This window comes from Anopheles coluzzii, chromosome 2 (genome assembly GCF_943734685.1).
Source record: "Anopheles coluzzii chromosome 2, AcolN3, whole genome shotgun sequence".
NCBI lineage: Eukaryota > Metazoa > Arthropoda > Insecta > Diptera > Culicidae > Anopheles > Anopheles coluzzii.
In genome coordinates, this window is record NC_064670.1 from 55100258 (window position 1) to 55127939 (window position 27682).

Sequence of the window (27682 nt, forward strand, 5' to 3'; positions counted from 1 at the left end):
TCCTCATAATGTTGCGTAGTTTTAAAACAAATTGGACAATAACACAGCTTTGTTTCAGTGTACGCTTTGGCTTCCTACTTCAGAACATTTATTTACGCTTTCAAACGAACAACACAGAAGAAATGGAATGCTATGGAATAGGTTGTCTTGAAATGCGACGATTCGTGAGAGTAGTATTTTAGACGATTATTAAAATTTGGCCCCGTACGGAGAAGACCACACGTTTCGATCGACGAAACATGATCGTGATGTGATTGCGCAAGGGATACTATTCTCAGTACGCTAAACGGCGAAGATCGGAACATATTGACTGTGCACGCCGCGGTCCGTTTACAGCAGCAGCGCAAAATGGTCACGTTCGATGCGGCGCTTGGCACAGAGCGGCACTGACCCCATTACATCTTGGGGTGGAGGTAGACCCCCTTGGGCGTTTGCAGCTTGGGTATAGAAAAGTTCGCGCATGCCACACTGATACCCATACAGAACCGTTTCCTGCGATCTGAAATGCAGAAGAATGAAGAGAGTGTGTCACACATCATCGCGTGCCGTTAATTAGTTGTCGACCAGATGGTCCGGTGATCTTACTTTAGGGTGACTTCGGTTACAATGTTGCTCTTCTTGAAGTGTGTATGCAGAGATTCTGCAGTCTGCATCTCTAAAGCATTCCAAGGTCCATTCTTTTTCGCCACATCCCAATCCGAATCTAGTGCAATCAAGCTGTAGCCATCGGTCTTGTCGAACCCGTCCACGTTGATATTCATTGCAAGCTGAATATCGTTTTCAATCCTCAGAAACTTTGATACGCAAGATTCAAACTGCATAGATAGTGTAAAAAATAGAAAGAGAATTTGATAAAATACGGAACTGTTCTGAAATGTCTGAAATCTTACCAGAGTTTGCACAAGGCGTTGATTTTTACAGTTTTTCTCCTGCATGACTAGTATCAACGTCATGTTCTGTTGCACGCAAACGAACAAATCTACCTTGACTAGAGCATTTTCGTCCCCTGCTAGCACACCTAGCGGCGGTGCTACAGACAGTGATATGTCCTGCGATTTCCTACGTTGCGGAATATAATCCTGCGGCGAGATGGCCATATTGTAACTGCATCCCGGCGTTGTGTCCCAGCTGGATACACCGCTCGATTCGGTGTCATTCAGAGCCAGTACGGTTAGCTTAGTCATCAGCGGCGTCAATTCCAGTGTACTTTTGCGACGCGTAAACAGTTCCTGGCCACTGCTTGTGCCACCATTCGTGCCACCTGCTCGTGCGGTGGATGGGGCATCATCATTGAGATTAAACGATTTGATTGGCAAGCTGAGTGCACGCCGATCCTTCGGTGTTGTAGCGCCCTTGACTAGCTCGGGATTTTCCGATAGCGGTAGCTCAACTTTTCGAACTGTAGTAGAAACCGTACTAACAGTCGGCACTCGATCGTCTATCGCAGACGACTGCTGCTGTGTGACCTGATTGCACTTATCGTTGGCTTTCGGTTCTTGCTTCGCTTCCTGTTCGACTAGTTCGGCGATGCGCTCGTTGCGAGATCGCTCGAAATCTTGGAACAAACTATAGGACATTGCTCTTTTCCGCTGGTCGACGAGAGGGTAAAGCGGATCGCTGATAGTTTTTGCCGGGTCATAGTTGTTGGAAAACTTAAATTGACGCATATTCTTAATGTGTCTCTCAACACCACCAGTTCCTTCTGCTGGGGAGTTTTCTTCCGATTCGTTACTTTCTTGTTCGGTCAAGTTCGACATTGACGAACAACGAATGTGTTTCGGCATCATGAAGGGATTGTTAAGGATACTGTACTTTCGCGCGTTGAAATATTTTAAACCACTGCGACCATTCGCTTCCACGGCTATTGGCGGCTTTTCTTCTTCAACGCCGATATTGTCATTTTCATCCGCTGGAGGCGCAGAAGGCTGGTCCTGGGTAACGCATATCGACATCATGTTCCTGTTTGGCACAATCTTGTTCTCAGTCAGCGGCGTTGAACATACACTGGTTTTACCTATAAAGTTCGGAAAGCTATCCGATTCGTCGAAATTTATGGAATTCACTCCAGAGTCGATTATGTCTCTAGACGTTAGATTTTTAAACTTCAGCGGGAGAAATGTTGGCCGAGATACGGTGCTGAACGATTTTTTGCTTTGCGTTTGCTCACAGAGTCCGCCATCCGCACCGACCGTCTCTTCCTCGGGAATGTTTGAAAAGATGATCGATTTGTCCGACTTAAGCATCGGAAAGCCAGATACGGTGCCGCCGAGCTCTTTCGATGGAATGAGCTTCTTCTTGATGGCAAACGGTACCGGCCCGGTGGGTGGAGCCGCAGTGGCACAATTATTGAAATAAATCGGAATGTTTTTGGTAGCATCGATGAGTTGCGTGTAGTCACGTTTAGTTATGTACGCACTGATGAGGCTAACGCCGTTTGGCACGTGGAACGTTACGGCTATCATTTCAGCGAGTTTCATCCGATAAGGGTCGGAATACACGAACATTTTCGTCAAATTCGTCGGCAACTGTGAAGCCAATACTCTGTGGAGCATTTTTTGTTTAAATGACAAAACGTTATCGGTTCATTTGGTTTACTACAGATAAGAGAAATTACTTACTTGTTGTGGTAAAAGATGGACCCTCCCAGCACTCCCTTGTTTTGCAGGAAACTTTGAAGTATTTGGTTGGACTCCAGATACACATTACTCGCACACTATAAAATGGATCAAATTATCAGCAATCGTAGTATTTCACCTTGTGAACGTTGTATACCTTTGGTAGCCGGAGGAGAGGCATATTCTGCAAAATATTACCATTGAATTGCAGCAATGGCAAAGTGGACTCCATCAAACAAAACACTTTCTCGTTGAATCCGTTCTTCTGCTCCTTCTCCACGTAAACATTGTAGAGGGTATTTAAATCACCATGATAAAGCTCTATCAGTGAAGACAGCAGACTGGCTCTGTATTCTAAAATCGACTCCGCTATGTTACGATCAGATCCCACCGCCTAAAACCATACCAGGAATATATGAAATAGTAACATCTTCCGTGAACTTAGTAGTAGAGTGATGTACTAACAAAAAAAACATTAAAACAAGCTTACCAGCATGAAACGTCCATGCGACCGTAACGCAAATTTGCCATTCTGTAGTGAAATAAATCGAACTGTCGATAAGGTTTCACCAAGAAAATATGTTGATCCCTGTACAAATAAAAAGACACACAAAATTAACTAAGATTTCCTGTCGGTGGTGTTCTTTCTAGGAAGGAATTAAACTTTCATACCATCAGCTGGCCACAGAGCGACTTTTTCTGCAGTTCCGATACCCACATCGGGTGGAAGTAAATAATGGAGCCCGTCGGGTCGTCATTCTCCACCTTCTTAGTAAGGTCGTAAACAAAGATTATCATCGTTTCCCTGTGCAGCAAAAGTGGAATTATAACATAAACTGAGCGTTTGCACCAAAGTACTATAATTACACGATTGTTTGTAAAATAAATGTTTCTTACTTCGACATTTCGGCCAGTTGTTTTAATACACTTCATTTGCGACAACGTACAGCGAAAAAAATCGTGCCTACATCAATTGCCCGTACATTCTGAAGGATCAAGTTACATCTAGTGTGACGTCATTCAAAGGTAATGAAATAAAGGTGTCCGTATTTTTTTTTACATGTAACAGCATTTAATAAACAGAGTGAAGTACATAGCAGGAGTCAGAATCTTCTTATTTTCTCTTCTCACAAAAATTCTTGTTTTATCACATAAATAGAGCGAAAACAACGGTTTACAGAGTTAACAAAACAAAAAACTTACCTTTTGGAGATACCTTATGAAGGCTGGAGATACCTTGGCATGCCATCCCGCTATTTTTTGACAATCGCAACCGCTTCCCTGGCATTTGACAAGATTTACGTTAAATCAAAACAACAAGCCACAACGCATTCGTAGCAACAAATTTGTAAAGTGAATCAAGAAAATGGAAAAAATGGAACAAATTCAGCTAGAAAATGTAACCTTCAACGTGCCGGAAGTGTTGTCTTGCATTAGCAAATACCAGGAGCATGTGCGAGACATTGTAAATTCCAACTACGTAGACTTCCTGTCGATCAATCGCGATATGTTGGATGACCTGAAGTCGCTAGAGACGGATATAAAGGAACTCATCGCTTCGACCAGCCAACTAACGGTGGACAAGTCCAATGTAGCCTGGAACGATCTGCGAAACTACCAACGCGATCTCGAAGAGGGTATACGGGGCTACAAGATTGCCCGCAAGTTGCTTTCAATTCACGACCTGTTTGAGAGCTTGAATCTTTCTGGAAACGGATACGAGAAGACAGCCCACATCCTGACCAAGATCAAAACAATGCTGGATGAGCTGGACGATACTGTGTTGGAAGAGCTACATTTCTTCCAGGGTCTGATTCTACGTCATGAAACGGAATACGATAAGCTCCTTAACGATCTGGATGTCACTTTCAACAAGCTGGTTCAGTTGCAGCAACGTTCTTTCCAAAATACCAAATCGGTGACGATACGCATTCATAAGGATGAAAACTTACTGTATCAGGTGGTAGTAACGCAGCTGAAAACTGAACACAATTTCGAGTCGGTCTGTCAATTCCTATTGGAAAACGTTTTTGCTCCGGTTATTGTGAAACCTGTTTCACTGATTTGTGATGAAAAATCGAATGAGCAAAGCGTATTAATTCAACTCTCCTACCAGCTGTCGGTGGGAGAAGATCTACGCCCCGGCTACAAGACCGTTCTGTCGAATGTAATGCAAATCTTCTACAATCTTAGCAACATGAACATCGTAGTGTCGGACGACGAATGTTTGTTCAAGGTGCTCGCCCGGCAGATGAAAAAGAGGCTGTGTTCCTTGCTGATGGAGCAATGTCTGGATTGCGACATCCCCGACACTATTGAAGGAATGAAGGAATCTTCCATGGTGAAGGACGTATGCGAGTTCAATGCGTTCCTAAAAACGACCAACTTTGTAGACGGCGAAAATGACGATTTACTGGAGGAATATGCCAATTCGATCGAAACAATTCACCAGAAAAAGCTTTGCGACAATGTGCTGGACACGGCTGTACAAATAATGAAACATGAGAGCCATGAAATGGTGCTAATCGAGGATCACGAGTACCAGTTCGTCGGCAGTACTTCGGCCCGCCTCTCAAGCTGCATGGTAACGCGTACGGTGGTGGATCTGAAGAAATTTTTAGACAAGGTGCTTGCGGAAGCATTTGCTAACGGTGGAGCGGCGGACCGGTTCATTCAAACGATAGCCACCATTCTGGAACGCTATATGGTAGACGTACCAATGGCAAATGAAAAGTTGCTCTTCAAGATTCCTCAACAGTCGGCCCTGTTCCGAAATGATTGTACGTACTTGAATTATTGGCTCCAGAAAAATGACGACAAACTGAAGGATCACTCCTCATTTGCAACCATTTCGGAGGCTTTGAAGGCCTGCGGAGAAGATATATTCCAGCATCAGCTAAATACCCAACGCACACAAATGATGCAAGCATTGAACGGATTTAGTAAGTGAAGCATTGCAATGCTACGAACGAAGTTGGTACTGTAATACTAATGTTTCCCATTTCTTTCGTTACACAGAACTTTCCATACATTTGGTAGAGCTTGGCACCGAACAGCAACGAGCCGTCCGGCAGTGTGTTCGTCAATTCGAGCTGCTGAAAAATGTGTGGCAAACTGTGTTGCCCGAATCCGTGTACAAACAGAGCTTGTCGGGATTGGTGGACCAGTTCTTAAGAGAAATCATGAAAAGAATTCAAAACCTCGAAGACATTACAACCGCTATCGGTAATGGATTGGTGCTGCTTATCGACATCATAACAGAGACGTTACCGAACCTGTTTAAGGTAAGAGACGGAGTCAAACGGTGACAGTGGTCATGTTCACATTTTATTGTTCTTCTATTTTCAGGAACCTAGCGAGATTCACCAGCTCGTCAAACAGTGGACAAAGTTGCTGCAACTGCGACAAATATTGTGTGGCTCACTGGTAGAAATCACGGAGTTGTGGGCGGAAGGCAAAGGTCCCCTTACAATGTGTTTCAGCGCGGAAGAAATCAAACATATGGTTCGAGCCCTGTTTCAGAATACTAAACAGCGTCAGGCTTGCATTGCTTCCATCGTTTAGCCTAGCCATTAGCGTAAAAAGTACTAAGTTTTATAAAGCTTAACACTATTGTATCAGCTATCCGATTATGATTTACGACGGGTGAATAATGTGTGAATGCGTGGCGCAAAATCATTTCTTTTCATTTTTTTTCATAAAATATAGTTTGTTCTTGTAAGTAAAAATGAGATCCTTGTTCTACTTTTGCTCAAAGATGGTCGGTTTGCAGGATTTGTCATTGATGATTCCATTCTCCACCAGAAAGCTCTCAACGTCGGCAAAATCAAACTCATCGCTCAGATCGTCGACCAGCTTTACAAAATTACCGATCATCTGTCCTCCTTTGTAAATCAGCAGTGCAGGAACGCCGGATGTTTTGAACAAATTGCTCAACCCAGCATCGCTGCTAATGAATTTACAGAACTTTACGTTCGTGTACTCCTTCGCTAGTTTGCTCAGGGCTTCATTCATCTTGATGCATGGATCATACTTTTCACGGTAGATATGTATGACAACGGTCGCGTTTTTATCTTCCTTATCGACGGCCTGTAAGAATTCGCCACCATCCTTCAGGTGGATCAGTTCCCCGAAGCAACCCTTTTTGTCCATCATCGCAAGCATCTCGGCCATCCGCTTCCGCTGATACTCAAGCAGAAAATCCTCATCCATTAGCTCCTGGAACTCAGCGTCCAGCTCGTTCATCGCTTCGGCCGCCTTGTCCTCTTCCTTGGTGCGTGCGGTAATGCTGAGTTTCTTAAGCAAGCGCACCTTTTCCATTTCATCCTGCTCTCGCCGTTCGGCCTCTAATTGTTTGAACCTCTGCCAATCTTGTATCACACCCTTCGGACCAGTATTGCCCGCCGTACCTGTCCAGTGAGTCTTGTTCTGCGACAACGAGCTGGGCTCAATATCGGCTTCCCGACGAAATCCGGATTTCGATGATGTGCCCTGCTTACCGGAGCCCTTCCCCGTACCGGAAGCCTCGCTCGAATCACATTCATCGTCTCCGGCCTCATCTTCGCTGCTGCTGCAATAGTTGTGTATCTTTTCACCCAACAGCTTGTCGTCTAGCGTTGCCATGTTTTGAATCGAATTGTGGGTGTGTCTTGGCAATGAGTAGCCGTGAGTTTAATCTAATTACTACGGGCAATTAGCAATTAACACTCGCTGATTCGGAAACGTGCCTAAAACATCAGCTTTCGCACGCGTTGTTGCAATAATACTTGCGCTTATTCACTTGTTGCGTATTGCGATGGATAAATATCTGATGCAGTGTATTATTGGTTTACAGCGCAGGTACTTTCATTCAACATAAACAACGAAATATAATGTACACTTTTTACCGAAGCCCGAAGCGATGCTTGAGTGGCAGCAATTAAACAAACAAACAACATGCCACAAATTGACGCACAAGGTTGTTACATGCCGCATAGTCCGTACGGTAGATATGTGGAATTTACAGCTCCGTTGGCTCAATTTACACACAATCAGCCGTAAATAATTGTTCCTCAATGCTAACGATACATGTGGAATAAAACTAATCGTATAAGTTATTTGAGATATGGTTCGTTTTTCTTGTAAATGGTTTAAAATATTATTTTTAATAATAATGTTCGCCGAACTCGATATTATAAACGCATGCATTTGAAATCGCGTACCTCGTCAGTAGCGGTGTGCATCAATTCTATTTTCATTTTTCACGTATCGGCCGACCGAGTTGAACTACATTTCAACACCCTTCGAGGCTGATTTCTGTATCATCGGCTGATTTACCACACTGCATATCTGAGAATTGGCGCGTTGGCAAGTATTGTTGTGCAAATTAGCAATCTAATGGTTATATAAAGCATTATCTATGAATGTAAGTTATTTGTGGTGTAATTTACTTAGCATTAGAAAGTATTAGATCATCATTTACTTTTGGTGTCGTCTTCGTTTTAGATGAGACGTTCAGCACTGACGTAAACAGGCCAAGAATGGTGGCCAAGAATCGATGCTGTATGACAAACCGGTTCTATATCATATTTGATTGCCCAACGAGGACCACCACAGCACAGTTTTAGTCACAACAAACAGGTAATGTAGCATATTAAATGATAATCATGTTTCAGGTACCATTCTGTTATGTGTGTTTCAATATTATATGAAAGCGTACATTGGTGAGGTTCCGTGTAACGTCGTATGTGATGGCAAACAATATTTGAAGCAATCGACTTTTTGCATCGCTATTTATATTTACCATTATTTATCGCTGCTGTCCACCGAATGCTGAACAGGAGTTGCAAAACCAAGTTGACTTTCTGAGATCCGCACATCCTTCCGGATTGCTTACATTGGATCCATCACAACAAGAAAGCATTGACACGAAGCTTCCCTTTGCCGAGGAAGACTGCAAGAGCCCGGAACAGGTGTTTATTCTCATTCAGCTAGACTATGCAACAGATAGATTGAACGCGTTCTTTACTAACCATTTACTACCAACTGCTTTTATTCTCTTCTAGATGATGATTGACGAAACCCAGTCCGTATTTAAAGTATTTGACTACTGAGAAAGCTATTTCGTTTGCAACCTTAGTGCACGTATAGGACATCGATGATTTTAGGGCAATAAAATCTAGTGACATTATTCGAGAATAGATATAATTTGTACCACTTTGTCCCGGAGATTCTATCGTAGGACGTTTACGATCTTAGCTGAACTAGTTATTTGGTCGTCTCCTGATTAGTCGGCTGAGCGAGGATTGTTGAGCTATCGAAGGAAAATATCGATCCAAGATATATCATTCAACTACCAACCGCAGACACTAGTTCCGTTTTTTGTTTTCTAAGTTACTTTGCCTAGACTGGGCGAGAAACGGCAATGGACGAAGAGTCCATGCACCATCTAAAAGAATCTACGTTAGCTTAATTCGTGGTGATGAGCTAAGTGGTCTCCTGGGCCTTATCAGTTGCCAGTGCAGGAGGTAACGATTGTCGCAGCTTATCATTCGCTTCCGTCTGTTTATCTTTCTCATACATGCGTACGTCGTCAATGCTCATTCCATGCCACTCATCGATCCAAGCGAACGCTTGTCTGTGCCCCAGTAGAAGTACGTCCCGGATACACTTGATGGAAAATGTGTATATGATGAAAATGTTAATTGCACTCATATTAAGGAAAACATCGTGACAACTTTAAATACCTTTTGAATGAAGTCCTCAACCCTTGTCTGGAGTCCCCAAACTTCGAAGGAAGCTTCCACCAATTTGTAGGAACACATCATGGGCTCATCAGTTTGACGCCAGCCCTCTACGAGCGGTCCGCGTCCGGTGATGCGGGATTTGAAGAATTTGGGATCCTCCTCTTTTTTGTAGTGCTTTTCAGATGGCTCTTCAAACGCAATGTCTACATGATCAACTATCCGATTTGCCAAAGTTTCTTCTGGCAGATTCAAGCACTAGAAGTAGGTGGAAAAATATTAATCGAATGGAACAGAGAGAGCTTTGGCTATGTTTAACATACGTTTTCCGAAGTGCCAGCATTGTCTTCAAACCGCGTCAGGATACGAATATGTAATTTTGGTATAAACGAGCACTAATGAAACAAATGAGTTAGATTCACAATGCATATTTGTGGAATTCAAGAGTTACTTACTGTATATTCTAGAAAAAGAAAGAAAAAAAGAAAAAAACAATTATTATTGATTATTGCTGAATTCAAACTCTTCTTACCTGTCACCGTGTACGGATAGTAGTTCCAGCCCTTCTCAATAACATAAAATACCTTAGGGCAAACAGCCTGCAGCCAGTATGGGAGACGGCTAGTTTAAAACATACATAAACGAATAAACATGTTGCATACAATCGGAACCGGCGGTACCGTACCTGGACAAGTGTATCCGTTTCTCGGTGTACTGCCCTTTGCCGTGTTCGGGATCAAAACATTCCTTATTTTCAATCACCTCCACTCCTTCTCCATCATCCGATTGCTCGAGGCTGTGGCGCGCTATCATATAGAGCTGACCAATTTTATACTTAAATGAAGAAAGCCCCGTAGTAATTATGTTATTCATACACAACATTGAGTTAATAATGCAAGATAGTTCTACTCACTTCCTCCACGGTCAGTGGCATGCATATTCGATATTCTTTAATGAGCACCATGCTTTCCTACCCTTGATTACTTAATAAACCGATCTATTCTAATTAACTTTAGCAGGATATATTACACTAATTGTACTTCAATTACAATCTTCGGTGGGTATCAAAACAACGAATGTATTTCCAGCGATTCGTTTGATGTACAGGTAAGATGCGGCTTATATTTTGTAAAAGATTATTTCTTCACTTTTGATGGGGTTTTGAGGGGTTTGACATGGTTCAGATGTTCGCTATCGATTTCTCTGCATTCCCAAGGTGCGTACATCGAGATGACACAGAAATGAATGTCCGTATTTAGGCCCGTGTCTGTGCTCCATCGCATGCGATTTTATCGCACGTGCTGTCAAACGCCTTTTCGTATGATATTGCGATTATTTGGATGATATTAATAATATAACGATTATGAAAAATTAAGTTGAGATTGTTCCTACAAAACACCACACATTTAGTTTGACAGATAAAATCGGATGCGGCGTCCGACGAAATCAAAAAATTTTGATTCCGTCGTACGACGAAATCGCACGTCCGACGTTATCTGTCAAATCTCATATAAAATTTTGACAGGCCTTCCGATAAAATCGCATCCGATGGAGCACAGACACGGGCCTTATGCTTAATTAAGATGAATACCATAGTGAATGCAACTGCTTACGTATGAATAAAATTAATAAATTAAAAACAAAAACAAACATTCGTACATTCGTATCGTAAAAAACTGGAAAGTGTAGGTTTTGTTAAAAAAAATGATTCTCTTATATATGAACCTTGGTTTTCCTAGAATGACAACTACTGTCAAGTGGTGTTAGGGTGACAAAACGTTGATTTTTCATCAGAACAATCCGGCGTTTTTACAATTTACGCCAGGGCCTGGAAACGCTTTCTGTGTATAAAAAGGTATAAAAACTACTGTAAAAAAGGTAAAATTGCATGTTTTAAAATGTGTTTGCATTGCAGTTTGATACATCGAACTTCAACATGTGGGATCCTTCGGAGACTACCTTGTATTCCATGATGATGTTCTTGTTTATGGAAACGATCCTGGAGATGTATTTGACGAGGCGCCAGGTAGGATACAGTGATAACCACGTTCAGCACTACGTTGATATCGTTGACCATTATTGCCCTTTACCATCTTCCCGGTGTCGATTTGGTCGAACAGAATCAAGGATTATTGTTTAGGAAACTTTCATTCCGAATCAGCCTTCGGTCGACAGATGCTTAATCGTGTTCCCGGAAATATCCCAAGTCAGCTGAGTTGCATATTTTAGCCTTATTTTGGTCAAAATTATTTAATCCCCTCGGTGAATCTTCTTTAAAGCGTAGCAACTTTGTCCAACTTCTGAGACGTAAATATTGGCTAGTAAATTAAAGGAACCGTTATAGTTGCTACATATAATATCTAGATAAGCTAGACAAAAGGTCAAACGTGTCAGCTAAACGAAAAACAAAACGAAATCAGCGTAGCGCGCAACGTGTTCGGTAGTTAAATATGGCCTTGCATTTAAATTTATTATGATGATGCATTTCGTTTCAGATAAGTGTTTATAAACAATGTAAGACCGTCCCGAGAGAGCTTCAACATGTGATGAATAGCGATACATTCGAAAAGGCTCGTGTCTACGGATTGGATAAGGCTCACTACGGAATGTTCAAAATGATTGTATGCGATATCGTTATACTACAGCTAGAGCTGTACTTTGGTTTCATGGCCATGGTGTGGGCTCGATCAGTTGAAATAGCCGAAAATATAGGGCTAAATCCAAAAAGCGAGATTCAGGTGGGATGCCTTTTTGCTCTGATACTTAACATTATTGGCATATTTAAGGAAATGCCGTTCAAAATTTATGGTACCTTCGTGCTTGAGGAAAAGCACGGCTTCAACAAACAAACAGCCGGATTCTTCGTGAAAGATCAAATTAAAGCTTTCGTTGTTGCCCAAGCACTGACCATTCCCGTGGCCGCTGCTTTCATATACATTGTTCAAATCGGAGGACAGTACTTCTTCATTTGGTTATGGGCGTTTGTGGCGGTCGTATCGCTAGTACTCATTACCATCTATCCGGTGTACATTGCCCCAATATTTGACAAGTTCCGTCCCCTGGAAGACGGAGAGCTTAAAAAGAGCATTCACGATCTGGCAAGCAGTGTGAAATTTCCTTTGGGCCAACTTTTTGTCGTCGAAGGTTCAAAGCGTTCTGCGCATAGTAACGCTTACTTTACCGGATTGTTTGGAGTGAAACGTATCGTACTCTTTGATACGCTCCTGGTCAACAAAGGATTGCCTGCAGACGACCCTTCGCTTTCCGAGAGCGATAAGGGCAAGGGTTGCAAGAATGAGGAAGTATTAGCTGTACTGGCACATGAACTGGGCCACTGGAAGCTGGGACACGTTGCCAAAAATATTGTGATTATGCAGCTGCAGATGTTCCTGATTTTCCTCGCGTTTTCAAAACTGTTCACTTATGGTCCGCTGTATGAAGCAGTCGGATTACCTGCCGGCGAAAAACCCATACTGATAGGATTCATGGTAATTGTGATGTATGTCCTAGCCCCCTATAATACAATGATCTCGCTCGCCATGACCATCATGTCCAGAAGATTCGAATATCAAGCAGATGGTTTCGCCCAAGAGCTTGGATATGCTGATGAATTGGGCAATGCGCTTATCAAACTGCAACTGGACAACCTTGGGTTTCCGGTGTACGATTGGATGTACTCGGCATGGAATCATTCCCATCCAACTGTGCTTCAGCGCCTTGAACGGTTGAAAAGCTTGAACAAAGAAGGACACAAATCTAAAATCCAATAAGATGGCTGAAAGATCTTATTACCAAACACTTGGATATTGTAATTCCAAGATTTTTCAGTTAATCTTCGAGACGAACGTAAATTACACCATAATTCCGTACAAAATATTTTACCGCGTTTAATCATATAACTTTTGTACATCAACTTTCTGGACTAAAATATGCAGCTTAAATGTGTGTCAGTTTGCATTACATCGCAACCGTTTAGATACTTTGCGGAAAAATGTGAAATAAAATAAATAATAAATAGACGCCGACGTTTCTCAATCTTTTCCTTTGTCGATAAAATATGTTCATCATCATCATCATCATCAATAGCCACACATTTCTCGTGCGATTTTATTTAAACTAGCTTTGGAGAGCCCATCTCCTTGTACTTTCTTGTCGAGCACAAGACTATACGATGTTTATACCATTTCAATTTTTGAAAGACCTGCGTATAGTAAACGTTTCTTTAGAGAAATCATCACACATAAAGGGCAAATTGAAAGAGAAAGAAGAAAAGCGCAGAGGCAGTAAGAGAAGAAGAAAGCAGAAAGTTAGAGATAATTGTGTAAATGTGTCTGGTCAGTGCTTACGAACAAAATTAAAAGGTTGCTTTAAAGCCTTACATGGTTACACGATTAATCAACGCGAAAATGGAAACTTAACGGTCTGACAAAGAAAAAGAATGACGGCCTGAAGGAAAAGTAGATACACACATGTAAACAATAAAATCGACAACTACTGTTTGATACTACGATATGTAAACTAATTTCTTGCTAACCTGTTTCGCCGTGATACTGGGAAATGCTGAGAATTTCGTTTTCCTCAAGATCGGGCTGCTGGAATTGTTGCTCTTGCTGTTGTTGTAGTTGCACCGCCAGTGATAGGTTCATGCGGGTGTTTGAAATTATCGTGTCACCTGCGTTTCCAGGTGTCAGTGCTACTGGCGGAGGACGTAATCTGGCAGGATCGAGCAGTGATTGCATTTTGGAGTGTTTTTTCACCGGCGTTCGATTTGGTGAAGATTTTCGACTGCTTGAGTAAGATTTCAACATTTTTGTACTGAGAAAAAACAAAACAAATAAAAACGACATTGGAAAAATGTTCAGTGAAACATTACATTATTATGCATATCTTACGCTTCGGACAGTTTCTTGAGCAAGCGTTGGTATGATTGATACTCCTCCTCGCCAAATTCGTTTGGATCATGCCGAGCATGGTCATACCTGCAACGACATTAGGCTAGTTAGTGTCGACACTTGAGTTAGCCTAGCGTAACTCACATATCACAGAACTGATGAATCAGTCGTTGACCGGATCCATTCAGAGGAGCCGCAAGTGTAGTCAGAAGAAACGCCCTCATGCTATCTCTAGGATGCCTGGTAGCCCCGTCCTGTTTGGCGATTTCCCTTTCCAGCTCTTTCACATCATCCACTGCCTTCATGCGCCAGTAGTACGGCGGTAATGTGGTATCAGGTTTCAAAATGTATTTTTCATCGTCTTGCTGCTTATCATCCCAAATGAGTTTTGGTTCGTAGTAAATTTTTTGTATACAGTCGATTCTACGCTCAATTTCCTTTTTGATGGACTGCAACAACAAATGGAAACATAGTTACAGTCTGAATGCGCTCCATAGCCTTCGGTTTACTAAACTTACCTTTTTAGTATCATGTCCAACAGCGACGTGGGGCCCACGTCTTTGTCTGAGCGTAAATCGGACGATCTGGCGCTTTGCAAAAATGAAACACATTGTAACTCCTAAAACGCCACCACCTATAATCAACACGATCATAACTCCCGACAACTCCTCCATTTCGTTTTGTATATTTTGCGACGCTTGGCTTGAATTCTAGAGCATAATGCACAATGCAACTTATTTCACTGCGCCGATGAAAAATCGATAGGCAGTCTGTGTGAGGTAAACATTTTTTGCATTGTTTACTTCGACGGAGTACGATATGATACGATTGACAGTTGGCCAATGTACGTGAACGAACGGATAATATTGAAAAGTTATTGGAAAGCTAATTACAACTTTGTTTTTGAAAAATAATTTACTTTCATTTAAATTTAATGATAAATTACTTTACTTATTAAGGAAACTCGATAAATTTCAATAGTTTTCGTGATTTTAATGTGATCACGGTGACTACAGAAAAGCTACGATAAACGTCAATGTGCTTTGGTCCAGCCTGGTCATTTTGGCTGTCACGAGATTTGTCACAAAATCCATACAAACAACAAGCGGTGTAAACAAAGCGGGCTTATCCGTATGCCTGAACAAACTGTGCAATGCTAGAACAGAATCAAAAATACGTTGATTGCAATCGGTCTTGAAGCTGTGGTGTGCCTTAAAAAATGACGCCGGAAAAAAATCTTAGACGACCTAAATCTAAAACATGTGAAAAGCTTAAAAACAGTAAAACTATGGAAAATGAAAGTTCCAGTGCGGCATCTACCTCATCTCCTGAAAATGCATCAAGCAGGCACTTGGCTGATTTCGTGGACGGCATCAATTCTGCCAAACAATCCACACCCTTGGCACCGGCCTCGTTACAAGGCACTGCAAACAAACGACAGCTACGAAGAAAAAGGTAAATGTGTTTAATTCATTGTAGATGTAGTGGCATTTACAAAACAAATGTAAACCCATTTCAGGCGAAGAATTTCGTTATCCGAAGAGGATAAAGAACTGTTTGACAAAAACTTTGAAGAATCAATACAAACTGCAGCAGTTAAAAATAATCTTACTTCGATGTGTGTCAAAAAGCTGTTAAAGGTAAGGTTTTGTGACTAAGGCTAGCGACAGAAAATGAACACTTTAAATTTTGCAGAACATTGTTGCTAACGATCATGTGTTCGCTATGGTTTTGCTGAAGGAGGAAGAGGATACTCAGAAATTAAAAGAAGATGTCAGTAAAGCATCAAAATCGGTGAGTCATGAAGATGACGATGATGATGATGATGATGATGATGATGATGATGATGATGAGAAAGTGCAACCTGAGCCCAAACTGACACGCTTAAAGGCAAAGCAGCTGAAGCAAATACCTTTGCCGATTGCTTCGCTCAACGAACCAATCCCTGATGATGAGGTGGCGGCTTTGATCCGCGAAGAGTTAAATTCAGACGATGACGATGAGGAGTATAAGCCAACAGAGGACGAAATTGTCTCCGATGATGATCCAAATACCACTGTGTCGGATGTCGATTCGCAACCCAGAACGCCAGCATCAGTGGCTTCTGTTGTTGATCCGGATAATGAACCGTACGTTCGGTATACTAAAGATGGTCTGTTTAAGATTCCAAAACCTCGAAACGATAGCCAATGCTCGCAATCTGAGCAGGAGCAGGAGCAAGAAAATATTGCATTACGAACTCGGTCCAAGTTATGCTTAACAACGACTACAATTGAAACACTGGAATCTACATTTATACCACCGGATATTACGAAGGATATGTATGAATATGACGGGGAAATGGATCAAGCTTGGAAGGATTTTTTGGAGGAGTTCACCAAGCCATTACGTGAGTTAATTGAAGCAATGTTTGTAGATCCTTTTCCTAATATTTTTTTCCTGTCATTGACACTGCAGCGAATAATTTGGAAGATGATGATGATAACGATCCAGAGTATGTTGCGGCCGAAGGAATACCATGTATGCATTGCAAATACTAAAAAATTACTCTGAGTGTGGATAACTTTTTTAATTTAATTTTGTTTGTAGTGGATCCCGAGGAAATGAAAACATTGAAAGTTTCCAAAAAGGAACTGAATGAGTTGGTTCAAGAGTTAATGGAAATGGGTGCGACGGACGATCAATCTCTGTTAGAAGAAACTTTGACTAAAACTATCAACGAATCTTTAAATTCTCAAATGAATGATCGAGATGCTTTGTTAAGTACGCCTGTTCCAGCAGAAGATAGTAATTGTATCGATGATACGATACAGTCAACCATTGCTGAAAGTAATGTTTCAACCATGCCAGAACAGTTGTCGTCGACGGCTGTGTTACCACCGAAACCATCGGTCAATGAGTTTGTTCAAACTACGGAACAGTTGGATACTCCTGGCTCTGGTTCTGGATATAACCCAACTATGTACGCTACTGAATGCGTACAATTTCCAACTCATAACGATATGCCATCGATATCCAGTAGTGCGGATGATAGTGACATCAACGGAGCAGCTTCTTTACAGTCGACGGCAATATTTTCAACGATCTCAAATGAAACAAATAGTCAAAACGATTCCTATAATTACACCGTTCTGCAGAACTGTACGACACAACCGAAGTTTCTATTGAAATATAATAGCCTAGAGGAAACTCCGGGGGATGAGTTGTCGCCAAAGAGGTATCGCCTTAGCTCTACAACCGTGCCAGTCGAAGTGAACGTATCGGAAACGGCACCAGGAATGAATGATTATCAATTTAAATTACTGCACCAGCAGCTACGAATGCACGTTCAGCTGACCGCGCAGCATTTTCTGCAAACATATGGTCATCCCACGATGTGGCAGATGGCACCCAAGTTTAAAACGATGCTTACAGAACTAGTGCAGATTGGAAGAGCGAAGCCAAACATTGTTCCGTGGAATTTGCCATTGGCATTAGATTGTTGTCAAAGTTGGGAGAATCAGTTAGCCGTGGACGATGACAACACAAAGTCGCTGCTGAAATTCTGGAAAGATGAATTAGATAGAGAGGAAAAGGAGCGAAAGATACGTCGAATTTATCACAGTGATTTTCATTGGATGGTTAGAGAAAAGATCATAAATTGCAGGGCCTTCATATATCCGTCCCTGATACCGTACAAAGCTTTCCGCACTTGCCTTTCCTTGCAAGCAAGCGGCGCATACAACTGTGAAAAACAGTACGTTGAATTCTTCCTTTGCTAGTGGTTCGTGGTATTGTCACAAGCATTAATTAATTTTAATAACTACTCTCATTTCAGCTTGATTGCAACATGGTTAGAGCGAGCACAAGAAGCGCTTGAGAAAAATAGTAAATATTTAAAATCGAAAAATGCACTGCAGAAGGTCCCACTAGGAACAGTTTGTGAATATGTTGCTAAACACTATGTTCAGGGTATGTTCAGCACGGCTCGTTTGAAAAACTTAGTATATAAACGAAAATCAGATCCGGGTAAACCGTCCAATCCTATATCGGTAAGTTATTTGCTTTCTTTGCCATTTATCATTTGTTCGATGCGGTGCAATATTGCAAGATGTTATCTTCGTTTTGCTTTATTTTCTACTTCAACAGTTTTTCCTTCTCAACGGTTATGCGCCTCCGTATCAGCATGAGCTGGAGGTGTTTGACGCAAATAATGTTATTCCACTTTCACAGTACCACAAGGACACGCTCCATTATAATTGGGAACGGTATATACATGTTCAGAGAAAGGTAAGTGAAAGTGTGCAAAAATCTCGTAGGTACTTATTGAACATGTAATTCAAAAAACTAAACCGAAATAATATTTCTACCCCAAGCTTGGAAATTTGTCCGCAAGGTGGCATCGTGTAAATTGTTTGACAATTTCGGTTTATGTCAATACATTTTTGGTGTTTTGTGTCGTTGTGTTATTAAGTTTGCTAGCATCTTTTGTTTGGTAATTATTTGCCATAGATTGGCTTTTTTTTACTTTTTGTCTCCAATTGATCACACGCAAGCATGATGTGCGGAAAGTTGCGGCGGTAAATTCCCTCGCCTAATCCCAGTAATTTCGACCTTGTCGAAACGTCACAACAAAGCAAAAATGCCGTAAACTAGTTGGCTTGTGCTTTGTGCCTGTCCTTTTAAAGTACTACATTTTGTATGTTTTGTCGTTCGATTGGCTTACATTTTTGCTTGAATCTTTCATCCAAAGGCTTTCCTTGATATACTGCCGTGTAATAAGAGCGGGCCGCAACCAATCGTGTACAATGGAGCTCCTCAAATACCACCGCCGGGAGGCGCATCGAACGGACCGGATAGTGCATTCAGCGTAGGTGTGCTGCTTCCGGAAGGAGAATCGGAAACAACAATTCAAACGCAGAATCAGTGCATTCCGTTACAAAACAGTGACACGGAAAGAAGTCAGCCAGTGAACAATGATGCGGCGGATGCGCAAGTTGGTGCGGTTGTCCGTGTTGCTTACGATAAGTTTGTGGTGAGCTTTTTGGATAGCGTCCGAGAAAATGATGTGCCTGTGATTGTGGAGGGTCCAAGTGATGGCGAAAATACCGACATAAGCACCGCTGTGTCCAGTATCAGTGATGAGTCTGTTTTCCCTGCGAAACATTGTGTGTCTTTGTTGGGGGATGAAAATGCTAAGAATGGTAGTGGCCAACATGGTAATCTTTCACGCTCGGCAGCAGTCGCGACACTGTACGCTGCCATGAAAAAATATCTGCGGGTGCTGAAGAACGAAGTAAAACAGGAGCTGACAGGTTCATTGCTTGCGGATGCAACTCACCCGCTGTACCGTGTGTATGCTCACTTCAAAACTTTAGAAGTGTATTGTCGATTTCTAGATGAACTACGAAAAATGTGTGAAAACCTTGATGCATATCAATACAAACCTCTGCCACATTGTTCTTACCGGCAGGTACAGCAAGGTTTATTGCGACTATCATGCAGCCATCGTACTGATGGCAGTCTCGTCATAAACGCCGAATACATTACACACCAATTTGAGGATTACCGTAGCATGGAAGACAAGGATGCTACGTATGCGTTTAACTACTACGAAAAGGTGGAGGAAACGTTGCTTGCATCCGGTCGTGGTGATCTGCTGCAGCGCTTTGAGCAGATTTTGAGGAACTATGATGAGTCGGAGAACCGGGTGTCTGTGTTGTACTATCAAATCGAAGACTTGCTGGGAGAAAGCTTTCCACAGCTGGTGGACATGTTTCTTACCTTCCTGCTGCCGGGCCAGGCGGCCGAGGTGGGGAAATTTTTCGAGCACTTTATTCTGACAAACATGGGAGATTTTCTAGAGAAGCTAAATGTGTTCTTTGCCAAACAGCCATCCCAGATCAAAAAGATACATGCTTGCCTAAACGAACTGTCCAACGAACCGGACGTTACGATGGAACAAGTGAAAACGAAAGTATTACCACTGCTCAAGAGCAGTACGCTTCTTACCGAATGGTTCCTGCAACTATTTCCCGGCGAACGTCCTCCCGAATCGCCCGTATGTGACTACGAACACATTGGGCTGAAAAAACACGCCCTAAATGATAGCTTCGATGCTGGATCGGTTTACGAACATGTGTCCTACATTGAAACGCTTCCGGAAGTGTCAGAAGTACCTGGTTCTTCCAATGCAATTCGTTACATACAGGGAAGAATATTCCAAGGGGCTCAACCAGCACGATTGACATTTCTTGCGAATAATTTTCTCACGAAGGTGGCTGTCCCCGACCAGCCTTCATCTGAAGAGACAGTAACGAATGGCGAGAATCTCTGTGATGATGCGACGCTGATGGCACATGCCATTCGTCTGAACCCGTTGGTACACTGCCCGAAAGGTATCACGTATGCGGATGTTGCTCATCTGTTGGTAGAGAATAGTAAAGAAATGGACGTCCGACCCTTACCCGAAACTTCCGTTGCAAATGCTCATGCAAATGAGGAGGACAATAAACCAGGAACCACTTCCAAAAAGCTAACACCAAAGCTACCGTTGAAAAAACGATTCAATTCGCCGAGTCCACGTAAGACAGGAAACTCGCCGGGCGATGAGAAATCATCGCCAGTGAGTAATAAGGAATCAGCGACGTCAAAGAAGGCGGCTGCTGCTTCTACAGTGGCGATAACGATACCGCCAGAGTCCAAGGCTTTGGCAACGGCGCGGAAATTAAAATCGCTTGTTGACTCACCACAAACAAGCTCTCAGGAAGAGCGACAGTTAGACGGAACTAGCCCAGCTGATCCAGCATGCAGTGTGAAGAAAAAGCCAGAAACAACAGTACAACCAGCAAAACAATCCGCGCCTGTAATATCCAACAGCAGCAGTAGTAGTGGTAGTAGTAGTAGTAGTGGCGGAAATACTAGTGCTGGTGGTTGTAGTGTTAAAGTCAGTAATAATAGTACTAATGTTGAAACGCGCCAGGAACCAGAAGGACAGAAGCAAGCCAACAGTATAGATGCGCCAAGTTGGACGCGAGAGGAAGACAAAATAATTCTGCAGGATATAATAAAAGGATACTCATCGGTAGATACGTTCATTCAGCAGATCGAACAGAAAATACCATCTAGGACTAGTGAGCAGATACGAAATAGGTTTGAATTTTTGCTGCGAATGTTACGCCAGGTTAAACAGAAATGAACCGAGCTGGAATCAATCCGGTCATGGGTTGAAAGCCACTTTGTAAATAACATTTGTAGTATTGTGTTGTACAGCGATGTAAATATAAGACTTACGCGTTAACTTATGACATTTAATTTCCAAAGCGTTTAATTTGGTTTGTGTGCATCATATAGTGGCTCTGGACCCAGCCGTACAATTCTATTTCCTTGTCTTTTTAGCTTTTTTGTCTTTGCCCTTGCCTTTCTTTCCCCTGTTTCTTCCAGCTGTGCCAAACCTGCCAAAGCCTTTTCTGACCATCACGCCTCGCCACCAGGCTTGCAATTTAGTGGCCATTCTGTGACAAAACACTTTGAACTTTGCATCCTCCTCCCAACGCTCCAAGTCGACTTCTAAAAGGCCTATATCCCGCACTTGTTGTTCATGAATTTGCAACAACTCGTTCCAGTACTTTTCCGTAGCGCGCGCTTTCTGAAATCGGGCATCTTGCTCCTCCTTTTCGCGATCGAACCGGTTCATCCAATTTTCAATCTCACTTTCAATGCTGGCCAGCTTCCAATCGTAGTACTGGTCGATGATACCGGCAGCTTGTAGTGCATTGGTCCGTTCTCCCTCGATAAACGTTTGTTTCTTGCGTAGATTTTGTACGTCTAGCAAAATGGACTGCTTCAGTTGCTCTTTACGTGCTGATTCCCAAAACCCCACGAACCGCTGTTTCGCTATTTCGATTTGCGATGCTACCTAGGGAGGATAGCGGAGAGGAATTGTCTCACGAACAAACTTGGTTCTGCTTGATTCTTACGTGAAGCTGATGGTTTAGCTCGTGGCACTGAAATTTCAGAGCGTCGTGTTTTTTCGCTAAACTGAGCACTTTTTTACAGCGGTCCATGTATTCAAAACGATCGTAGTAGATTCGATCTTCTCCCGAAGCACTATCATCGCGGGGTATCACACTGCCAAGGGAGGTAGTAGCGTATGAGCTACAAGATTCGGATGCTAGATGTTTCGGATTTTCGGACAGCTCAATCACTATCGAATGCAATCCTTTGTTTCTGTGCTGTAGCAATTTAGCAATGGAATACGTGCGAGTAGAGTCATACAAGTGTGCATTCTTCTCACACCAGCTGAGAATTTCAAGCTTTCGTAAACATTCCGCTACAATTGCTCTTATGATGAGGATACTTTCTTCGAATCTTGCATCGGCCATCTTACCTTCTCTATAGAGATTGTGCTCTGGTTGCTACGATTGTTCAAATGTATGATGTACCACTCGGGGCGCACAGCATTAACTAACAGCACGTGGAGATTATTTAAATAGTCTCCAGGTGAGAAAGAACACGAACTCTGCAAATGTGATCAAACTGCACCCGAGAAAGAACCCTCCCAATCCACCAATGTACACTGAAAATGAATCGAATCGAAGAACAGATTGAAATGTATTGTGAAATTGTTGCAGCATCTTACCGAATACATCCGACAACCCGAATATAATGTCCCTGTTCAACTGCATTTTGGGATAATCCGTCAAACCCCACTGAAGATTGGCGCCAAGAAACCACTCACGCGATCGCTGCAACGAGAACAACACGAACAACAAGTGATGGAACGATCGCGCAAAACTGAAACCCTACAAATACGAACGTATGCTTGTATGAAGAAGTTGGAATCATCACAATTCGGTAGACAGTTACAATCGATTGGGTTCTTTTTAGAGCGCAGCGTTATCATCTCATCTGCAATGATTATCATCATCACCTTTGTTAATATATTGTTTGTCTATTTGTGGAATAAACTTTCGCTTAAGGCTAAAAATTTAATTTGCGAAAACAACGTTTACAATTTAGGTTTACGAGGATAAAAACAAATCTATTCTAAAATGGTAAGGGAATGATGCGTGTGAGGAATAGGAATGGTATAGATTTCTGTGATAACACATAAGGTAGTCTTTAATATTACTGTTCTTATAAAATGAGTCACCCCTTTACCTATCGGTGATAATTAAGAGATTAGTTTGGTCGTATGAGCATAAAGGGACATGGCAGTGATCTACACGATCGCGTTGTGCGCTTGGAAACAACATTCGAAATATAGTATTAATAGCATGCTTGCCTGCACAATTGAATATACAATCCTTGATATGAAAATACGTCGGTCCGGAGAGGATTCGAACTAAGTATGGCAGGCTAGGAATTCTTTAATAAATCTACTACTAACCCAGTACTACGCTCCATCGTATCGTACAGTATTTGGGGAGAGTGTTTTTCCTGTCTTCATGGTTTTATATTTATTTTATATCCCATATCCTTTCAAAATTTTAAACTTTTTGAAAAAAAAAAAAAACATATTTCGGGATGACTTCTGATAGTAACGTTTAAAATCCTAGTAAGAAATTATGTAGGACCAAAGTAAAAGTAGTTAACTATAAAAAAACAACAAGAAGTAATCATTGTTTGAGTTTTTTTTAAATCTATTTAATATAGTAGAGGAAACATTTATTTTCTCTACTGTTTATGTTCATGTACTGTTATGATACTTTCGGAAATTTTACCAAAAGTTTATTTCCAAATTTTTTTTTTACTACTCAAGAATTGAAAATAGCATGTTCATAATTTCTTCAACTTCTCTACAATCATTTTTGACAGTTTTAGAAACAGGAATTAACAACTTTTACGAAATTTCTATTCCTAAGCTTAATTTCTTTGGTGTATTTCTCCCTGATTTAGTGAAATCACTGCGGTACTTGGACCGGTATAAGATCGGTAGCAGTAGCAATGAGTAAATTACTTACTTTTTACTAAGTTAGATCGATCCGATTCCAAACTGATTTGAAGTGGAATATAAAAAAAATCGGATCCGTACACGATCGGACTTGCCCAAACTCGACCGAACTCTCCCGGACTCACCAGACTTGACGGACGGACTCGTTCGGTATTGAGGAGTCAAAACTGATCCAGAGTCAGAATCAGTTTTTTAGTGCCAAAGTCGGAATGGATACACTCTGGGTTACTCATCACTTCAGTTACCAGTCGATAAAGATTCGCAAAAATGATTATTTATACGAATATTAAGATTCGCGATGTAATACAGCACTGCTGCAGCTTGAGGAACTGGTATTGGCAACAAATTCGTTTCAGAATCGATATAAAGCAGAGATTTGTAGCCAGGACAGTTCGTTGAAACCTTACTTTAATTAAAGAATGAACAACTCATAAACCGAAGGTGTAAATAATCACCACGTGTGCCCTTACCTGCCCGCTGTCCTAGGCATCGTAAACCTTCAAAGTCACAGATACGGTAACGGAAGTTGCCCTTACCGACCGGTCGATAGAAATGGGGCACACAGCCGCACAGTTTGAAAGCGAACTTCATCCGGCACTCGATGCGGCACAAATTGTAGCTGTAAACCGGACTGAACAGGAGCATTTCGTCCTCGTGCGTAAACCGACACTGCCGCTGGGAGATGGATAGTTCGCGGGCGTTGCTGGAGGTAAGTATTTCTAGCGCCAGCAGCTCCACCGTCGTATAGTAAGACTCCTGGAAAGAGTACTGCCGTTTGGAGATTTCGGCCACCTCCATCGATCCGTGGAAGAACACTTCGTAGGAACTTTCGAGCTTGATCAGCTGCCCGTATACCTCCCCGTCCAGTGGATGCACCACCAGCGGGGCCGGCTCGTGGACGCGCTCCCAGCGCCGAGATTGCCAATACTCGTACGAATTGTACACGGCAATGCGCGAGTTCACTGCCAAACACAGCCCCAGCTCGGTAATGGTGGGCTGCACGGACAGCACACTAGCCGTGCCGCTGTTGACCTGGGGCTGAAAGCTCCAGGACAAGTTGTACAGCAGCTCCATGTACTCGTAGCCCGCAATGCCGAACGTTTTGTACATCGGGAGATCGAGAAACGTGGTGTACGTTACGTTGGCAAGCAGCACGATAAACTCCCGGAACTGCTCTGCATCGTCCTCGTCGAAGCCCCGCATCCGGATGTAATCGGCCAGCTTATCCTCATCGATGCGCCGGTGCGAACAGATGGTCAAACTCGGAAAGCTCGTGTTCCAGAAGTACATATTGCGATCCATCGATATGACGGTCGGCGAAGTTTGGAATCGGTTCCAGATGCGCTGCGACAGTGCCACCATACCGTAGACACCGATGAATATGCAGGAAAGCCATATTATACGCTCGATGAAGTGCAGCCCTTCCTGCACAATGTGTCCGATACCGTGGGCCGAGGTGGTGGTCAGTAGATTCACGACAAAGCGCTTCGAACGCTTCACCAAGCGTCGGAACAAGCTGTCCCGAATCATTGCTACCACTGGAATGGCTTGGTGTGGCGCTCTGTCCTGGGGTTTAACGTTGCTCCGGATTGCATTTTCATGGTCGTTAATTGTTGTTTAGTACTATCAAGCTCGGTCTACGGGAAGCATTTCTGTTGCTGTTATCCGATTGTTGCTTATCACGCCGATTTAATTCAATTAACGCATGACGAAATGTTCGAGCTCCCCGAAATCCCCCCGGAAACGAGCCGCTCCCTCGGCAGGCCGCTCTGATTAATCGACCACTTGTGGTAATGGTAAGAATTAATGATCCTTCTCGGGTGACGATAGCCTTCCAAAAACGGATCTCGGGTATCGGTTACAATCGTATCGCCGATTACGCTCCCGCAGACCGTTAAATAATTCATGTCATTAGGATCGATGTACGATTCTTCACAAGCTATTGATTTTTGTGTTTGATTGCTGTTTGTACGTGTTTGTGGTAGAACAATAGAACCGCGTGTGGAGTTGTCGCAAGCCATTTTAAAGAGATCTTTTTTAGGCGCCTCGGAGCTTGCTGGAGACGTACAAACGTACACACTTCAGCGTTATGTGCGAAGGGTAAGGGCCCTTTTAGCGCCCTTCCAGCGTGGGACAGAAATGAATTATCTCCTTGGGCATCGCAAGGGTGAATCGTATGAAGATGTCGTTAAAGCTCACCATCCAAAGCTCATACGTGCTGTTTTGAATTGAAAAGCAGTCTTTATTCCACTTGAAAGTGGTATGCGGTACTATCACGGCCTTGCTTGGCTGGTGTCTCGGTGAGTGGTCAGAAATGACGGAGCTGTTAAAATATTGTCACGTCAGCCGATTACTTTGCAATAAGGCAAATGTTAATGTTCCGTAACACGTGGACTGGAAGGAAATGGATGAGACCAAACCCCTGCGCCAACCATGTTGGGTTTGTTGTTTTATCTGTTGATTTCGTTTAGCTGAAGTTTTTTAACGTGTACTATGGTAAGACGTCCCGAATCCTACAGAGATGAGAATAGTTCTATTCCTATTCCTGGAACGATACTTTTGGACGCAGCTTGGTCGGGGCTGAGTGAGCATAAGTGACCGAATGATAGAAGGAGAAACTTCAGTTCTGAAAGGAGTTAGATAAGCAGTAAAACAGCATGTTATGAGAATGATGAAAACACGAAAATACATTTAGCGCCGTTTATCCGGGTACCTTTTATCCGGCTATCCGTTAATCCGTGCTGTTGAGAAATGACAGTTCAATACAAAGGTGACATTGCGTTATGAGGAGGATATTTGAAAAAAGCGGTTATAAGAACACATTTTCGTCACAAAAAACGCTTTAACTCATGGCAAATTTCAACTATTCTCATTGGAAAAACATAAAGGTATTAAGAACTGAGTTATTTTTATCAAAATTTTTCCAAACATTAATCAGGAATTGGTGATAAAATATATCATTTGACTCATTATCCGTGTTATTCGCATACCCGGGCGAGGTCAAGTCCCGAGAAGCCTGGATAAACGGCGCTGCACTGTAATACAATTCTCTACTGGCGCACACTTATGAAAGGGTTTACAAAGTAATATGGGGTACTGGGTGCTATTGGCAAGTTAGTATTTTCTACTATAGAAATACATGGCCCTACTACATGCCCTTACGATATATTATGTGCATATAAATCGTACCACATGCTATGTCCAACAAAGCTCCGTGCTTTCTACGTGCCCCTGCCGGAAAGAACAAATCGCTCAGGAAGGATGCGCTTAGCCCCTCCTGCTCGAAAGGGTGTCATTATTTTATTATTGAATTCCTTTGCTGATTATTAGAGGAATTCCTCACCGACGGAAGAAGTTCGTGAGAAAATTAAATATCTTAACTTCATCAGTACCGGCAGCAGCACCCAGCACCACCTCGTTCGTCTGTTCTATGCCCTTTTTCCTGTGCGGGTTGGCGACGCACAGATACGAGACGTAGAGACGAGACCGGCAGCAGTAGCAGAACGTTTTCGTGGTGGG

At 42.5% G+C, this 27682-nt stretch overlaps 9 protein-coding genes and 1 long non-coding RNA gene across 15 annotated transcripts; 4 read left to right on the forward strand and 6 right to left on the reverse strand.

Moving 5' to 3' along the window:
- Positions 1 to 58: 58 nt before the first annotated feature.
- Positions 59 to 3633, reverse strand: LOC120948333 (uncharacterized). The gene is made up of 8 exons (XM_040364549.2): positions 3513 to 3633; positions 3288 to 3420; positions 3106 to 3204; positions 2773 to 3009; positions 2619 to 2713; positions 891 to 2541; positions 586 to 815; positions 59 to 499 (listed from the first exon to the last, which is right to left on the reverse strand). Exons 1-8 carry the CDS (start codon positions 3518 to 3520, stop codon positions 331 to 333), a joined length of 2622 nt encoding a protein of 873 aa, XP_040220483.2. The 5' UTR covers positions 3521 to 3633; the 3' UTR covers positions 59 to 330.
- A 264-nt stretch (positions 3634 to 3897) lies between these two features.
- On the forward strand, positions 3898 to 6346 carry LOC120948336 (centromere/kinetochore protein zw10). Its single transcript, XM_040364551.2, has 3 exons — positions 3898 to 5557; positions 5634 to 5899; positions 5964 to 6346. Exons 1-3 carry the CDS (start codon positions 3982 to 3984, stop codon positions 6177 to 6179), a joined length of 2058 nt encoding a protein of 685 aa, XP_040220485.2. The 5' UTR covers positions 3898 to 3981; the 3' UTR covers positions 6180 to 6346.
- A 5-nt stretch (positions 6347 to 6351) lies between these two features.
- LOC120948343 (phosducin-like protein) lies at positions 6352 to 7643 on the reverse strand. The gene has a single exon (XM_040364561.2). It carries the CDS (start codon positions 7236 to 7238, stop codon positions 6357 to 6359), a length of 882 nt encoding a protein of 293 aa, XP_040220495.1. The 5' UTR covers positions 7239 to 7643; the 3' UTR covers positions 6352 to 6356.
- Positions 7644 to 7832: 189 nt separating this feature from the next.
- On the forward strand, positions 7833 to 8794 carry LOC120948348 (uncharacterized). Of its 3 annotated transcripts, none has more exons than XR_007452073.1 (4): positions 7833 to 8019; positions 8100 to 8234; positions 8309 to 8566; positions 8660 to 8794. It is a non-coding gene; the product is annotated as an uncharacterized LOC120948348 (long non-coding RNA). The 3 variants fall into 3 exon arrangements; XR_005750951.2 differs by having other exon boundaries at positions 7835 to 8019; positions 8435 to 8566; XR_007452072.1 differs by having other exon boundaries at positions 8100 to 8566.
- On the reverse strand, positions 8615 to 10538 carry LOC120948346 (cytoplasmic phosphatidylinositol transfer protein 1). Its single transcript, XM_040364565.2, has 7 exons — positions 10251 to 10538; positions 10023 to 10171; positions 9870 to 9958; positions 9793 to 9800; positions 9661 to 9732; positions 9341 to 9595; positions 8615 to 9263 (listed from the first exon to the last, which is right to left on the reverse strand). Exons 1-7 carry the CDS (start codon positions 10299 to 10301, stop codon positions 9081 to 9083), a joined length of 807 nt encoding a protein of 268 aa, XP_040220499.1. The 5' UTR covers positions 10302 to 10538; the 3' UTR covers positions 8615 to 9080.
- A 542-nt stretch (positions 10539 to 11080) lies between these two features.
- On the forward strand, positions 11081 to 13362 carry LOC120948338 (CAAX prenyl protease 1 homolog). The gene is made up of 3 exons (XM_040364554.2): positions 11081 to 11192; positions 11253 to 11363; positions 11833 to 13362. Exons 2-3 carry the CDS (start codon positions 11274 to 11276, stop codon positions 13105 to 13107), a joined length of 1365 nt encoding a protein of 454 aa, XP_040220488.2. The 5' UTR covers positions 11081 to 11192; positions 11253 to 11273; the 3' UTR covers positions 13108 to 13362.
- Positions 13363 to 13410: 48 nt separating this feature from the next.
- On the reverse strand, positions 13411 to 15052 carry LOC120948344 (protein C1orf43 homolog). Of its 3 annotated transcripts, none has more exons than XM_040364564.2 (5): positions 14748 to 15052; positions 14374 to 14678; positions 14230 to 14316; positions 13872 to 14152; positions 13411 to 13538 (listed from the first exon to the last, which is right to left on the reverse strand). In XM_040364564.2, the coding sequence occupies exons 1-5, from the start codon at positions 14901 to 14903 to the stop codon at positions 13513 to 13515; spliced, it is 855 nt and encodes a 284-aa protein (XP_040220498.1). In that variant the 5' UTR covers positions 14904 to 15052; the 3' UTR covers positions 13411 to 13512. The 3 variants fall into 3 exon arrangements, with proteins under 3 accessions (XP_040220498.1, XP_040220496.1, XP_040220497.1); XM_040364562.2 differs by having other exon boundaries at positions 13411 to 13557; XM_040364563.2 differs by having other exon boundaries at positions 13411 to 13783.
- Positions 15053 to 15314: 262 nt separating this feature from the next.
- Positions 15315 to 21522, forward strand: LOC120948332 (uncharacterized). The gene is made up of 8 exons (XM_040364548.2): positions 15315 to 15684; positions 15749 to 15869; positions 15925 to 16618; positions 16687 to 16749; positions 16819 to 17965; positions 18047 to 18260; positions 18358 to 18498; positions 18962 to 21522. Exons 1-8 carry the CDS (start codon positions 15449 to 15451, stop codon positions 21404 to 21406), a joined length of 5061 nt encoding a protein of 1686 aa, XP_040220482.2. The 5' UTR covers positions 15315 to 15448; the 3' UTR covers positions 21407 to 21522.
- LOC120948341 (dynein regulatory complex protein 9) lies at positions 21505 to 22694 on the reverse strand. Its single transcript, XM_040364559.2, has 2 exons — positions 22188 to 22694; positions 21505 to 22126 (listed from the first exon to the last, which is right to left on the reverse strand). The coding sequence occupies exons 1-2, from the start codon at positions 22590 to 22592 to the stop codon at positions 21587 to 21589; spliced, it is 945 nt and encodes a 314-aa protein (XP_040220493.1). The 5' UTR covers positions 22593 to 22694; the 3' UTR covers positions 21505 to 21586.
- LOC120948337 (uncharacterized) lies at positions 22672 to 25889 on the reverse strand. Of its 2 annotated transcripts, XM_040364553.2 has the most exons (4): positions 24634 to 25889; positions 23027 to 23118; positions 22850 to 22955; positions 22672 to 22786 (listed from the first exon to the last, which is right to left on the reverse strand). In XM_040364553.2, the coding sequence occupies exons 1-4, from the start codon at positions 25691 to 25693 to the stop codon at positions 22692 to 22694; spliced, it is 1353 nt and encodes a 450-aa protein (XP_040220487.2). In that variant the 5' UTR covers positions 25694 to 25889; the 3' UTR covers positions 22672 to 22691. The 2 variants fall into 2 exon arrangements, with proteins under 2 accessions (XP_040220487.2, XP_040220486.2); XM_040364552.2 differs by having other exon boundaries at positions 22692 to 22955.
- Positions 25890 to 27682: the final 1793 nt, after the last annotated feature.

Bases quoted from the DNA above. Each gene is read 5' to 3' on its own strand.
- LOC120948336 (XM_040364551.2), top strand. From the start codon at position 3,982: ATGGAAAAAATGGAACAAATTCAGCTAGAAAATGTAACCTTCAACGTG. The intron at 5,558-5,633 runs GTAAGTGAAGCA...TTCGTTACACAG, and splicing joins GCAAGCATTGAACGGATTTA to AACTTTCCATACATTTGGTA. The intron at 5,900-5,963 runs GTAAGAGACGGA...TTCTATTTTCAG, and splicing joins CGTTACCGAACCTGTTTAAG to GAACCTAGCGAGATTCACCA.
- LOC120948337 (XM_040364552.2), bottom strand. From the start codon at position 25,693: ATGATTCGGGACAGCTTGTTCCGACGCTTGGTGAAGCGTTCGAAGCGC. The intron at 23,119-24,633 runs GTAAGGGCACAC...TAATCATTGCAG, and splicing joins ATGCCTAGGACAGCGGGCAG to ATGAGATGATAACGCTGCGC. The intron at 22,956-23,026 runs GTTCGTATTTGT...TTCTCGTTGCAG, and splicing joins ACTTCTTCATACAAGCATAC to CGATCGCGTGAGTGGTTTCT.
- LOC120948338 (XM_040364554.2), top strand. From the start codon at position 11,274: ATGTGGGATCCTTCGGAGACTACCTTGTATTCCATGATGATGTTCTTG. The intron at 11,364-11,832 runs GTAGGATACAGT...ATTTCGTTTCAG, and splicing joins TGTATTTGACGAGGCGCCAG to ATAAGTGTTTATAAACAATG.
- LOC120948344 (XM_040364562.2), bottom strand. From the start codon at position 14,903: ATGGAGGAGTTGTCGGGAGTTATGATCGTGTTGATTATAGGTGGTGGC. The intron at 14,679-14,747 runs GTAAGTTTAGTA...TTGTTGTTGCAG, and splicing joins TTGGACATGATACTAAAAAG to TCCATCAAAAAGGAAATTGA. The intron at 13,558-13,871 runs GTTAGCAAGAAA...ATTTCTCTAAAG, and splicing joins CCAGTATCACGGCGAAACAG to AAACGTTTACTATACGCAGG.
- LOC120948343 (XM_040364561.2), bottom strand. From the start codon at position 7,238: ATGGCAACGCTAGACGACAAGCTGTTGGGTGAAAAGATACACAACTAT.
- LOC120948332 (XM_040364548.2), top strand. From the start codon at position 15,449: ATGACGCCGGAAAAAAATCTTAGACGACCTAAATCTAAAACATGTGAA. The intron at 17,966-18,046 runs GTACGTTGAATT...CTCTCATTTCAG, and splicing joins GCATACAACTGTGAAAAACA to CTTGATTGCAACATGGTTAG. The intron at 18,499-18,961 runs GTAAGTGAAAGT...TTTCATCCAAAG, and splicing joins ATATACATGTTCAGAGAAAG to GCTTTCCTTGATATACTGCC.
- LOC120948333 (XM_040364549.2), bottom strand. The intron at 3,205-3,287 runs GTATGAAAGTTT...TTATTTGTACAG, and splicing joins CGCTCTGTGGCCAGCTGATG to GGATCAACATATTTTCTTGG. The intron at 2,714-2,772 runs GTATACAACGTT...TCCATTTTATAG, and splicing joins CTCTCCTCCGGCTACCAAAG to TGTGCGAGTAATGTGTATCT.
- LOC120948346 (XM_040364565.2), bottom strand. From the start codon at position 10,301: ATGGTGCTCATTAAAGAATATCGAATATGCATGCCACTGACCGTGGAG. The intron at 10,172-10,250 runs GTGAGTAGAACT...TCTTCATTTAAG, and splicing joins TGCCACTGACCGTGGAGGAA to TATAAAATTGGTCAGCTCTA. The intron at 9,596-9,660 runs GTATGTTAAACA...ACCTACTTCTAG, and splicing joins ATGCTGGCACTTCGGAAAAC to TGCTTGAATCTGCCAGAAGA.
- LOC120948341 (XM_040364559.2), bottom strand. From the start codon at position 22,592: ATGGCCGATGCAAGATTCGAAGAAAGTATCCTCATCATAAGAGCAATT. The intron at 22,127-22,187 runs GTAAGAATCAAG...TATCCTCCCTAG, and splicing joins AGCTAAACCATCAGCTTCAC to GTAGCATCGCAAATCGAAAT.